The sequence below is a fragment of the Scyliorhinus torazame genome, chromosome 4, assembly GCF_047496885.1.
Source record: "Scyliorhinus torazame isolate Kashiwa2021f chromosome 4, sScyTor2.1, whole genome shotgun sequence".
NCBI lineage: Eukaryota > Metazoa > Chordata > Chondrichthyes > Carcharhiniformes > Scyliorhinidae > Scyliorhinus > Scyliorhinus torazame.
The window spans coordinates 111405467-111417907 of NC_092710.1; the positions used below are offsets into that span (position 1 = coordinate 111405467).

Genomic DNA, 12441 nt, shown 5'->3' on the forward strand with positions numbered 1-12441 from the left:
TTCTGCAATTACTACTGGGCGGCTAATATAGCCATGATTAGGAAGTGGGTAGTGGGGGAGGGGTCGGCATGGGAGCGGATGGAAGCGGCGTCATGTAAACACACCAGTCTGCGGGCACTGATAACGGCACCTCTTCCATTCCTGCCGGCCCGATACTCCACAAGTCCGGTGGTGGTGGCGGCTCTGAGAATCTGGGGGCTGTGGGTGAGATATAAGAGAGTGGAGGGAACATCGGTTTGGACCCGATTTATAATAATCATTGGTTTGTACCGGGTAGGCTGGATGGTGGGTTCCAGAGATGGCCAAGGGCAGGAATTAGGAGGATGGGGGATCTATTTATAGACTGGAGCTTCCCCAGCTTGAAAGCCTTAGAGGATAAATTTGAATTGCCAGCAGGGAAATGGGTTTAGGTATCTGCAGGTACGTGACTTCTTGAGAAAGCAGGTTCCGGCCTTCCCGCTGCTGCCGCCACGGGGGATACAGGATAGAGTAGGCGCCAGTACCTGGGTGGGAGAGGGGAAGATATCAGATATTTACCAGGAGCTATCGGAGGCGGAGGAAACTCCGGTGGAGGAGCTTAAGAACAAGTGGGAGGACGAGCTGGGAGGAGAGATAGAGGCGGGTCTATGGGCGGATGCCCTAAGCAGGGTTAATACCTCCTCATCATGCGGCAGGCTCAGCCTGATACAATTTACACTCGTCCACCGGGCACACATGACGGTGGCGAGATGAGCAAGTTTTTCGGGGTAGAGGACAGGTGTGCGAGGTGCATGGGAAGCCCAGCAAATCATGTCCACATGTTTTGGGCATGCCCGAAGCTTAGAGGGTTTTGGCAGGGTTTCGCCAAGGCAATGTCCACGGTGCTAAAAACACAGGTGGTGCCTAGTCCGGAGGTGGCGATCTTTGGAGTGTCGGAAGAGCCGGGTGTTCAGGGGGCGAAAGAGGCTGACGTCCTGGCCTTTGCCTCCCTGGTAGCCCGGAGACGGATCTTATTAATGTGGAGGGACTCTAAGCCCCCGAGTGCAGAGACCTGGGTTAGTGACATGGCTGGATTCTCAGTCTTGAGAAAATAAAGTTCGCTTTAAGAGGGTCAATGTGAGGGTTCACCCGGAGGTGGCAGCCGTTCGTCGACTTTCTCGGGGAAAATTAAAAATGTCAGCAGATGCATTATTCCAGGGTTGGGGGGGGGGGGGGGGGGGGGGGGGGGGGGATTGTTGTTTTATGGTAGGGGTGTGTGAAAATTGGGATAGGGGGGGGAAATGTTTATTATGCCATGTTTATGTCATTGTTATTATAAAAACTTTTAAATATCTTCATAAAAATATTTTTTTAAAAGGTTGAGGTTTGTAAATTAACTGCTGACTCACGTGAAAGCAATCGAAGTAGGTCACATGACTGTAGTCGGATGTGGACGGTGATGTCTGCCAACCACCAGGTCAGTATGAGCTGAGCCAACACAAGGGCCGGATTGAAGGTGCTGGGAAAGGCCAGGGGGGAAACGTCGATTCCCTATTGAGGTCACAGAACCCTGGTTCAGAACACCTGCTCTGTTGGAGCTCCGAGTGTTTAGTTGTGGATATTTTTGAGGTGTTGCCCATCCCCATTTAGCTGGTTTCACCTGTCTCAGGTGCTTGCTAGGCCACTTCAGAAGTTAGTGAAGAGGCAGGCACATAGCCCTGGGGACTAGAGTCACCTCTGGGTCCGTGAGGAAAGACAGCAGGTTTCTCCCCCTTCAGGACTATATACAGCTGCTCTCAAGCAGTTGCTCTGAGGGAAATAGATTGAAGAGCCAGCACTTGGTACAGGGAGCTGGCAGCTGCTCAGTTCCAGGACCCGCCCATGGAACCACTCCTTACAAAGAGCAGGCACCAGGCCGGATGGAACTTTTCCAGAGTTTTTGCACATTTGCAGCACTTATAACGCAGTGATGGATTGAATCGAATGAGAACCCTCTCCATTTACTCCAACAGCCCCTGAATTACTCCCAGGAATACCTGTGCAGAATGTTGTGCAACGTCAAGGAACAAAGTTGCATCTTTATAGCACCTTCCACAACCTCAGGATGTCCCAAAGTGCTTTACAGCCAATGGGGAACTATTTGTAATGTAGTAACCGCTGTAATTTAGGAAATGCAGCAGCCAATTCACACACAAAGCTGCCACAAGCACCAATAAGAGCATATCCATATAATCTGTTTTTGTTTGTGATGTTTCTTGAAGGATCAGTATTGGCTGGGACACCAAGGGTTAACTCCCCACTCTTCGGTGCTATGAGATCGAATCATAGAATTTACAGTGCAGAAGGCAGCCATTCGACCCATCGAGTCTGCAGCGTCCCTTGGAAAGAGCACCCTTCTTAAACCCCATCCTCCACCCTATCCCAGTAAATCAGTAACCCCCACGTACCCTTTTGGACAATTTAGCATGGCCAATCCACAATCCTGCACATCTTTGGACTGTGGGTAGAAAAGGGAGCACCCGGAGGAAACCCACGCAGGCACGGGGAGAACGTGCAGACTCCGTACAGACAGTCAGCGAAGGTTGGAATTGAACCTGGGTCCTTGGTGCTGTGATGCAGCAGTGCTAACCACTATGCCGCTGTGTCACCCCGGAGAACAGTTGGAGATCATTGACCGAAACCCAGATGAAAGAGGTAGAATTGGAGGTGGGGTGGGGGGCAGTGCAGAGGAGATTAGGGCCAATTCCAGGCTGTGGGACTGAAATGTCAGAGGATGGACAAAAGTCAGGGTGGGCCGGTGGGGGCGATGATGATCAGGAGGTTGGTGGAGGAAGAGCAGCCAGGGCTGGGGTGGGTCCCAGAATAGGATGCTGAAGGAGGGAAAATGTTGCAGACGAGGACTCTGAGATCCTCTTATTAATGAGCGACGGAGCTGATGGGCTCTCTCAGCTTCTCTTCAATGGGACCAAGAAAGATTGCTTGATAAATCGGTGTTGTTTGAGAAAAAGGAGATAAGAGGTATTTCCAACAAAATAACGCTCCATTTGGATACTGCTTTTCTACACCTTGTGTGCTGGTGAAGGGAGATCTGATTGGGAACTTTCCTCCTCTTTTAACTGAACAAGGGAACTCTTTGCTCCTAAGCTTCTGAATCTTATAAATGCCACCAGTTAACTTGGTGCAGGAGCCAAAATTGGACAGGTCACGACCGCGCTCGCTGGCCCCGTCAGGGGGGGGGGGGCGAAGGCACTGGCTGGGCTAATGGTGGAAATGGGAGGGGTGGACCCTTGGAGGTTTCTGCACCCGAGGGAACGGGAGTACTCATTTTTCTCAGCGGTCCATAAGGTATACTCGCGGATGATTTTTTTCATGGTGGGGAAGGCGCTGCTGGCTGGGGGTTAAAGGGTCGGAGTACTCAGCAATTGCAATATCAGATCATGCTCTGCATGGGGTGGATATGGTACTGGAGAAGGGGATGGTACAGAGACCAGGCTGGAAGTTACAGGCGGGACTGTTCGGGGACCGAGGGTTTTGTGACAAAATTGAAAAAGTAATTAGCAATTGAGTTTTAACTGCACAGGTGAGGTGCTAAAGGCGGTTGTCTGGGAGGCTTTAAAGGCGGTGGTGAGGGGTGAGGTGATCTCATTCAAGGCTAGGCTAGACAAAGAGGAGTGTCATAGGGTAATAGATGAGATGCTGGAGGTAGACAGGAGGTATGGAGAAGGTAGACAGCGCAGTTGGAAAAGAGGAAGGAACTCCAGACGAGCTTTCACCGACTATCTACCAGGAAAGCGGTAGGCCAATTGAGGCGAACAAGGGGGGCAGTTTACGAGCATGGAGTATGTTGGCGGGTCAGGCTGCGGCAAGGGAAATTGTCCAGGTGCGGGACAGGGCAGGGAAGTGGGTGGTAGCTCCAGATCAGATTAACAAGGTCTTTAAGGAATTCTATGAGAGATTGTACAGGTCAGAGTCACCTGGGAGAGACCGGGAGATGCAGGAATTTCCAGATGGGTTGGAGTACCCGAGTTTAGGGGAGGGGGACAGGACATTAGAAGGGGTGATAATGGAGCAGGAGATAAAAGATACGATTGGGAGGATGCAGTCGGGGAAGGTGGCAGGGCCGGATGGATTTCCGGTGGAATATTATAAAAAATGAAAAAATGAGCTGGTACCGCTGATGGTGGGGATGTTTGAGGAGGCGATAGGGAAGGGGGTGTTACCACAAACCTTGGGGCAGGCATCGATTTCCCTGTTACTTAAGAAAGATAAGGATCCGATGTGGTGTGGGTCGTATAGACCCATATCACTTTTAAACGTGGACGCAAAGATATTGGCTAGGGTACTGGCAGGTAGGCTAGAGGAGTGCCTCCCGTAGGTGATAGGTGAATATCAGACCGGGTTTGTGAGAGGGAGACAGCTCTTTTTGAACATTAGGAGGGTATTGAACGTGGTTATGGTACTGGCCGAGGGGAAGGAAACAGGTGGTTGTGGCATTGGACGGCAAGAAAGCGTTTGACCGGGTAGAATGGGGGACTTGATGGCAGTTCTGGAGCGGTTTGGGATTGGACCCAGATTTGTGCACTGTGTAAAGCTATTATATAAGGAGCCGAGGGCCAGTGTCCGCACAAAGAACATCAGCTCAGAATACATTCCTCTCCGCCGTGGGACTAGGCAGGGATGTCCTGTGTCCCCCCCCTGCTGTTTGCACTCGCGTTAAGAAGTTCCGGGGTATGGAAAGGGATAGTGCGGGGGAGGGGGCGATAGAGCATAGGGTGTCCCTGTATGCCGATGAGTTGTTATTAAACGTGTCAGAACCAAGTGTGTCAATTGGAGGAATACTGGAGCTGCTTCGGGTGTTTGGGTCTTTCTCAGGGTACAAATTAAACCTAGACGAGTGAATATTTTGTGGTGTCTCGGCCGGGGGTGGGGGCAGGGTTGGGGGGGCTGCCATTCCGTAAGGCAGGGACTTACTTTAGATACCTGGGGGTGCAGGTTCCCCGAGATTGGGGGGGCTCTGTAGATACAACATTTCTAGTTTGGTGGGGAGAGTGAAAGCTGATCTGGCAAGGTGGGATGGTCTCCCTCTGTCATAGGTGGGTCGGGTACAGGCGGTTAAAATGAATGTGTTGCCGTAATTCCTGTTTATTTTTTAATGCCCACCGATTTTCCTGCCAAAGGCATTTTTTAGAGAGATTGAGGGAAGGATTACCTCATTCATATGGGGACGAAGATGGCCAGAATTAAAAAGGTGCTGCTACAGAGGGGAAGGCAGGCAGAGGGTTTGGGTCTTCTGAACCTGATGTGTTATTACTGGGCGGTGAATGTGGAGAAGGTGCGGAGCTGGGTCAGAGGGGTTGACTCCCAGTGGGTCAGAATGGAGGAGAGTTTGGGTAGGAGGTCGAGATTGAAGGCGCGAGCGACAGCGCTGCTCCCGACGGCCCCGGGGAGATACTCAGGGAGTCCGGTAGTAATAGCTTCGTTGAGAATTTGGAGGCAGTTTCGACAGCACTTCGGATTGGGGGCAGGGCCAAGGGAAATGCCGATTCGGGGGAACCACAGATTTGAGCCAGGGAAGTGGGATGGAAATTTTCGGAGATGGGAGGAGAAAGGAATTGGAACACTAAAAGATTTATTTCTTGGGGGTCCTTTTGCAGGATTGAAGGAGCTGGGAGCGAAGTATGGGCTGGAGCAGGGGGAAATATTTAGATACATGCAGGTTCGAGGCTTTGCCAGAAAGGAGATACAGAGCTTCCCAGTAGAGCCGGCCTCCACATTGCTGGAGGAGGTGCTGATGGCAAGGGGACTGGAGAAGGGGGTAGTATCGGTGGTTTACGGGACTCTTTTGGAGGTGGAGAAGGTGCCGCTAGAAGGGATCAAGGCAAAGTGGTGGAAGAGTTGGGAGAGGGTGTGGAGGAGGGGTTCTGGTGTGAGGTGCTCTGGAGGGTGAATGCCTCCACCTCGTGCGCGAGGTTGGGGCTGATACAGCTGAACGTTGTGTATAAAGCACACCTCACAAGGGCGAGGATGAGCCGGCTCTTTGAGGGGGTAGAAGATGTGTGTGAACGTTGCGGGGGGGGAGTGCCCCGCAAACCACGTTCATATGTTTTGGTCCTGTCCAAAGCTGGAGGATTACTGGAAGGAGGTACTTAAGGTAATCTCTAAAGCGGTGCACATGAAACTGGACCCGGGCCCTCGGGAGGCCATATGTCGGACCAGTCGGGGTTGGAAACAGGTGCGGAGGCAAATGATCGCCCAAAGGCAGATCCTGTTAGGGTGGAGATCAACCTCTCCACCCTGTGCCCTGGCGTGGCGGGGGGACCTGCTGGAATTCTTAAAGCTTGAAAAGGTCAAATTTGAACTGAGGGGAAGGATGGAGGTTCTACAATTCATGGGCATTATTCATTATGCCCTTTTGAGAATTGGATCGCATCGAACATTAGGGGGGGTTGGGTGCTGGGAGAGTTGGGGGGAGGGGGTCTGTATGTGTTAATGGCGACTATGGGTGATGCCTGTTTCGTTTTGAAAATCTTTTTATTGGCTTTTCTCCTATTTATAAACAGTTGTTACTTATATACATTACATTTTTCTTGCCCGTGCTAATTTACTTTATTTTACAGAGAGGTTTGTTTTCTCCTTCATTTGAATAACTGTACATACATTTTTCTGCCCTCTGGATCGGCCTATGATATCCCCCCCTTCCTCCCCATCCCCCCCTCCCCCATTGGTTTCAGCACCCTTCCTCTTCTCTTGTGGTTCCCCCCCCCGGGTTGCGCAATCCTTTGGTTCTTCATCTTTTTTTTCTTCCCCTGGCTTACTCCTCGTTGCTGGCCTCGAACAGGTTTTGGAACAGGCTGACGAACTGCCCCCAAGTATCCAGGAAGCCTTCCTCTGACCCTCGGATGACTTACTTAATCTTCTCCAGGTGGAGAAATTCCGAGAGGTCAACGAGCCAGTCTGCAGCTGTGGGTGGTGCTGCCGATCGCCAGCCGAGCAGGATTCGCCGGCGTGCGATTAGGGAAGCGAAAGCGAGGGCGTCGGCCCCCTTCCCCATGTGTAACTCTGGCTGCTCCGATACCCTGAAGATTGCCTCTATTGGGCATGGCTTCACCCTCACCCCCACAACCTTGGACATTGCCTCGGAGAAGGCTGTCCAGAACCCAGCAAGCTTGGGGCAAGCCCAAAACATGTGGGTGTGGTTGGCCGGGCCCCTCTGGCACTGCTCACATTTGTCCTCCACCTCTGGGAAGAACCTGCTCATTCGAGTTCTGGTCAGGTGCGCCCTGTGCACCACTTTGAGCTGCATTAGGCTTAGCCTTGCGCAGGAGGAGGTGGAGTTCACTCTGCTCAGTGCTTCGCTCCAGACGGGACCAGACAAAAATGGGAGGACGAACTGGGGACAGAGTCCCCATCCCATCTCTGTCCTCAGTTCGTCCTCCCATTTTTGTCTGGTCTCGTCCAGTGGAGTCCGGGCTCTGTCCAGTAGCTGTCCGTATATTTTCCCACATAGCCCCCCCTTCTCGCTGCTTGTGCCTATCAGGTCCTCTAGTAGTGTGCTTTCTGGGGCCCCGGGGTAACCTACTGTCGCTTTGCTGAGGAAGTGCTTTATTTGGAGGTGTCTCAATTCCTGTCCTCTTGCTAGTTTCCACTTCCTCGTCAGTACATCCAGTGTCACCAGTCTGCGCCCTACGTAGGAGTCCCCGACCGTCAGTGTGCCCCCGCCCCGCCTCCCTCTTTTGAAGGTGGTATCCATCATGGCTGGGGGGGGGGAATCTGTGATTGCCGCAGATGGGGGCCATAAGGGACATTTTGGTTATTCCGAAGTGCTGTCGCAACTGGTCCACGTTCTCAGCATGGCCGCTACCACTGGGCTTGTTGTGTACCTTGTTGAGGAGGATGGGAGTGCTGCTGTGGCCAGGGCCCAGAGGGTTGTTCCTTTACAGGATGCCTCCTCCATTTGTACCCAATCTGTGTCGGGTTCTTGTACCCATCCCCTCACTTTTTCTGCCATTGCTGCCCAGTGGTGGTATTGTAGGTTCAGTATTGTAGGTTCGGTAGAGCCAGGCCCCCTCTGACTTTCCCTCTTTGCAGTGTCGGTTTGGGAATTCTCGGGTTCTTGCCCCCCCCCACACAAACGCAATGATTAGCCTGTCTCTGTTTTGGAAAAAGGCCTTGGGGATGAAGGTCGGGATGGATCTAAACAGGAAGAGGAACCTTGGCCGTACGTTCATCTTGATCGTCTGCACTCTTCCCGCCAGGGAGAGTGGGAGTGAGCCCCACCATTGAAGGTCTTTTCTCACTTCCTCCAACAGGCTGGTCAGGTTCCACTTGTGGATCTGTGTCCAGTCTCTGGCTATTTGGATCCCCAGGTAACGGAATCTGTTCTGGGCCGTTTTAAACGGGAGCCCCTTCAGCTCTGTCCCTCCCCCTTTTGGGTTCACTGGGAATGTCTCGCTTTTGCCCAGGTTAAGGTTGTAGCCCGAGAAGGTTCCAAACTCTTTCAGTATTTGCAGTATTGCCTTCAGTCCCTCCTGTGGCTTCGAGACTTAGAGGAGCAGGTCATCTGCATAGAGTGAGACTCTGCTCTCTGTCTCCTCTCCGGATTCCCTTCCAGCTTTTCGTGTCTCGCAGGGCTATCGCCAGGGGTTCGATCGCTAGCGCGAACAAGAGTGGGGACAGGGGGCAGCCCTGTCTTGTTCCTCTCAGTAGCTGGAAGTATTCAGAGCTGGTGGTGTTAGTTCGGACACTCGCTTTGGAAGCGTTGTACAGGAGCCTCACCCAGGCGGTGAATCCCACTCCTAGCCCAAACCGTTCCAGTACCTCGAGGAGGTAGCTCCATTCGATTCTGTCAAAGGCCTTTTCTGCGTCCACGGAGACGATCACCACTGGTGTTCTCTCCACGGGGGGGGGGGGGGGGGGGGGGGGGGGGGGGGTCATTATCACATTCAGCAGCCGCCTGATGTTGACTATGGGTGATTCCTGATTCCTCTTTGTCATTTTTAAATGTTAAATGTGGGCTAATATTTGGGGTTTGGTGGGATCGTTGTTATTGATATGGGGATTGACATTACATTCGTTACTGATTATTGTTTATTGTTGGGTGTACATTTGGGAGAAAATGTGAAAAAGGAGAATAAAAATAATTAAAAAAAAAAAAAAATGCCACCAGTTGGCATGGGGTCCTGGAGTTTGGGCTTGAAGAGTCGAATCTACCCTGGCGCCTGCCTGTCAGAATCAGCTGGGGACACAGGCCTGGTCGGGCCACTTGTCACTGACCCGCAGAGGAAGAGATGAACATAAGACTTCTCAGCCCTTCCGCTGCCATTCCGTTAGATCTGCATCTTAACTCTGTTTACCCTCCTCGCTTCCAAAACTCTTTTTACCCAACAAAAACCTATCAACCACAGTTCTGAAATTTTCAATCGAATCCCCCCCACCCTCATCAGCTGGCATGTGTGTTCTAGATTTCCACCACTTGAAGAAGTGTTTCCTGATCATCCCTGAATAGCATGGCTCACATTTTAATACCAAGCCCCAATTGAACTAGACACTCCCAGAGGAAATACTTTATTTACCCTATCAACTCCATTATATCATCTTAAATGCCTGAGAGACAATTTATTTATCTTCTACACCTAAGGGAATTCTAACGATTGTGTAGGAGTTCAGCTATATTGTATGATAAGTATTTGGTGAAGTAAGGGTTAAAAGCCTGGGTTAGAGTGTGTTTAACTGCTGACGGCATGTTTCTAAAAGAATCTTGGTTTGAAAGACGACAAAGCTTTTAGGAGCCAGAAGTTCAATTAACCATCATACAAAGCTTTGGCTCGTGCAATTTTGTTTTGATTACGTGGATTCCTGGGAAGTTAATTAGTTATCAGCTTGGTGAGATGATGTCGTTGCTGGGTGGAGCTAAGACATCATGCTTTTTGAGAACGCATTTTCAGATCAGTTCTGGTGTGGCTGAAGCAGTGTCTAGGAGTGAGGCAGTTCTGCTTTCACTGTAAGTTAGTTAAAAGGGATTAACTGTATTTAAAGCAATGCAGACTTGTCTGAGGACATGGGGGAGCTGAAACAGGCCAGTTGAAACATCTTTTAAAGACATACAGCCAGAATTTCTGACAGGAGTCAGATCTGTTCTGTAAAGCAGTGTCAATAGATCTCTTTCTCAAAGAATATCTCTGTAAAGCAAGTATTCCTCTGTGCCATTGGTATTTAAGGTGGATTGAGAGATGACATTATTTATTTTCTTGTTGTTTAAGTGGCAATAAAGATAGCAATTAAGGGTATTGTATTCACTGTGCTGAGTAGTATTGTTTAAGGGGTAATTGTAAGCTATTTTCGGGTGTGATAGAGATATTTTAATCCTGTGTTAGTAATGAAGTTTGTTTTAATACCATATCCCTATTTCTCCGTGCAATCACTCCTCTCCTCAACAGTATTACAAAATTAAAATAAAATATTGGGGTTACATAGAATATACAGTGCAGAAAGAGGCCATTTGGCCCATCGAGTCTGCACCGACCCACTTAGGCCCTCACTTCCACCCTATCCCCGTAACCCAATAACCCCATCTAACATTTTTGGACATTAAGGGCAATTTAGCATGTCCAATCCACCTAACCTGCACGTCTTTGGACTGTGGGAGGAAACCAAAGCACCCGGAGGAAACCCACGCAGACACGGGGAGAACGTGCAGACTCCGCACAGACAGTGACCCAGTGGGGAATCGAGCCTGGGACCCTGGCGCTGTGAAGCCACAGTGCTAGCCACTGTGCTACCGTGCTGTTCAGTATCCAGCCACTGCTGGATCGTAATAGATTGCGAGCTTTGTCTAATTAACCTGGTCTCAAATCTTAACCCTTGTCACTGTGGCATCTTTCTGGTGAAACTGTGCTGCCCCCCCCCCACCCCCCCCACCCCTACAAGACCACTATATCCTTCCTGAGGTGCAGTGACCAGAACTGAACGCAGTTTCTCCAGCTAGAGTCTAAGCTCTGTACAACTGTGACAAATATCCAGTTCCTAGTATCCCAGCCCTCTGAGGTAAAGGCCAGCATTCCATCAGCTTTACAGGGTTTTTGTCCGACTTCTCCACTAGCTTTTAGTGATTTATTCTTGTCATTGGGCTGCTGAATCTCTCTGTTCCTCCACATCTCCGGGTTTCTCACCAATTGCACGGCACTCATCAATCTTTCGCAGGTCCAAAATACAAGGCCTCACTCTTCCCCACCTTCAGTTTTGCCCTTAAGCCGATGTTCCCGATCAACTCATCAAAAGCCATCACGATTTTGAACACCTCTGTTAAATCTCCCTTTAATCTTCCCTTTGGAATTTTGGATGAATCGTAGTTTACGGTGGAGAGAAAGTCAGAGGTTGTCCAGGAGAAGCAATCTCCAGCTTAGAGGCCATTTGCTCTTTTTGCCCCAGGTGCTGCCCCTGTCCAAGAAAAGAACCAAAGAGAAACATTCTTACCGGCATTTACGGGAACACTGAGGACCACTCCCACCGATATCAGAGTCGGGGAGGTGACCGCAATCCCAAAATTCATCAGGATGTTAAAGGCTGAAACAATAGACGCAAGAAATCACGGATTAGAAAATGAAAGACTTGCATGTAGCACCTTTCAGGATTCCAAAGCATGTCACGGTCAATGAGGCACTTTTTGAAGCATAGTCACTGTTGTAATGTTATTGACATGGCCGGTAATTTACGCACAGCAAGATCCCAAAAGCAGCAATGATGGGTGGCCAGCTCATCTGCTTTTAGTGATGCCGATTGAGGAATAACCACTGACCAGAGGCGAGGGACATCTCCCTTGCTCCTCTTTGAAATATTGCCAAGACATATATACATCTACTGAGAGAGCAGACTCCGTTTAATGCCTTACTCAAAAGAAGGCACCTCTGACAGTGCAACTCTCCCTCGGTACTGCACTGGAGTGTCAGCCTGGACAGTGTACTCTAGTGTCTGTCTGGTGAAGAACTTGGGCCCTCCACCTTCTGCCTCAGAAACAACCAATTGACCAAGAAATCATTTAAAAATCCATCCCTATGATTATACCACCCCCCTCTCCAACCTCACTCCCAACCCCTCAAACTTTGCAGAGGGATTCAATGGGAAGTTCATTCACAGACTCGGTAATGATGGCAGAGAGATTCTGAGATTGGGGAGGGCGGGGGGGGTGCGTAGACATTGTTCACTTCTCAGAAACCCCTCACGACTTACACAGCAAGAGAATCGCCATCCCGCACAGTTTCTCCCAGGGAATGAGGCTGAATGGGGTCCAGTGCTCGACACCGGTGAAGTAAAGTGCCAACGGAACACACGTGATGAATGTGACGTTGAAGACTCCCAGCGCGGATAAAAATAAGGCTGCTTCACCATACTTGGCGCTACCCAGGAGCATCTTGAACAAGACCTGAAAGAAAGATGTTGCATTTAGTGTCTTTCATGACTTCTTACAGCACTTTAGTTTAGTCACAC

General features: G+C 50.3%; 1 protein-coding gene across 2 annotated transcripts in view; it reads right to left on the reverse strand.

Moving 5' to 3' along the window:
• LOC140410419 (solute carrier family 35 member F3-like) overlaps positions 1–12441 on the reverse strand; it is a 260016-nt gene that overhangs the window by 17769 nt on the left and 229806 nt on the right. For both annotated transcript variants that reach the window (XM_072498491.1, XM_072498490.1), the window contains 2 exons: positions 12184–12376; positions 11431–11520 (listed from right to left, as the gene is read on the reverse strand). In XM_072498491.1, coding sequence (XP_072354592.1) covers positions 11431–11520; positions 12184–12376 — 283 coding nt within the window. The remainder of the gene's footprint in view (positions 1–11430; positions 11521–12183; positions 12377–12441) is intronic.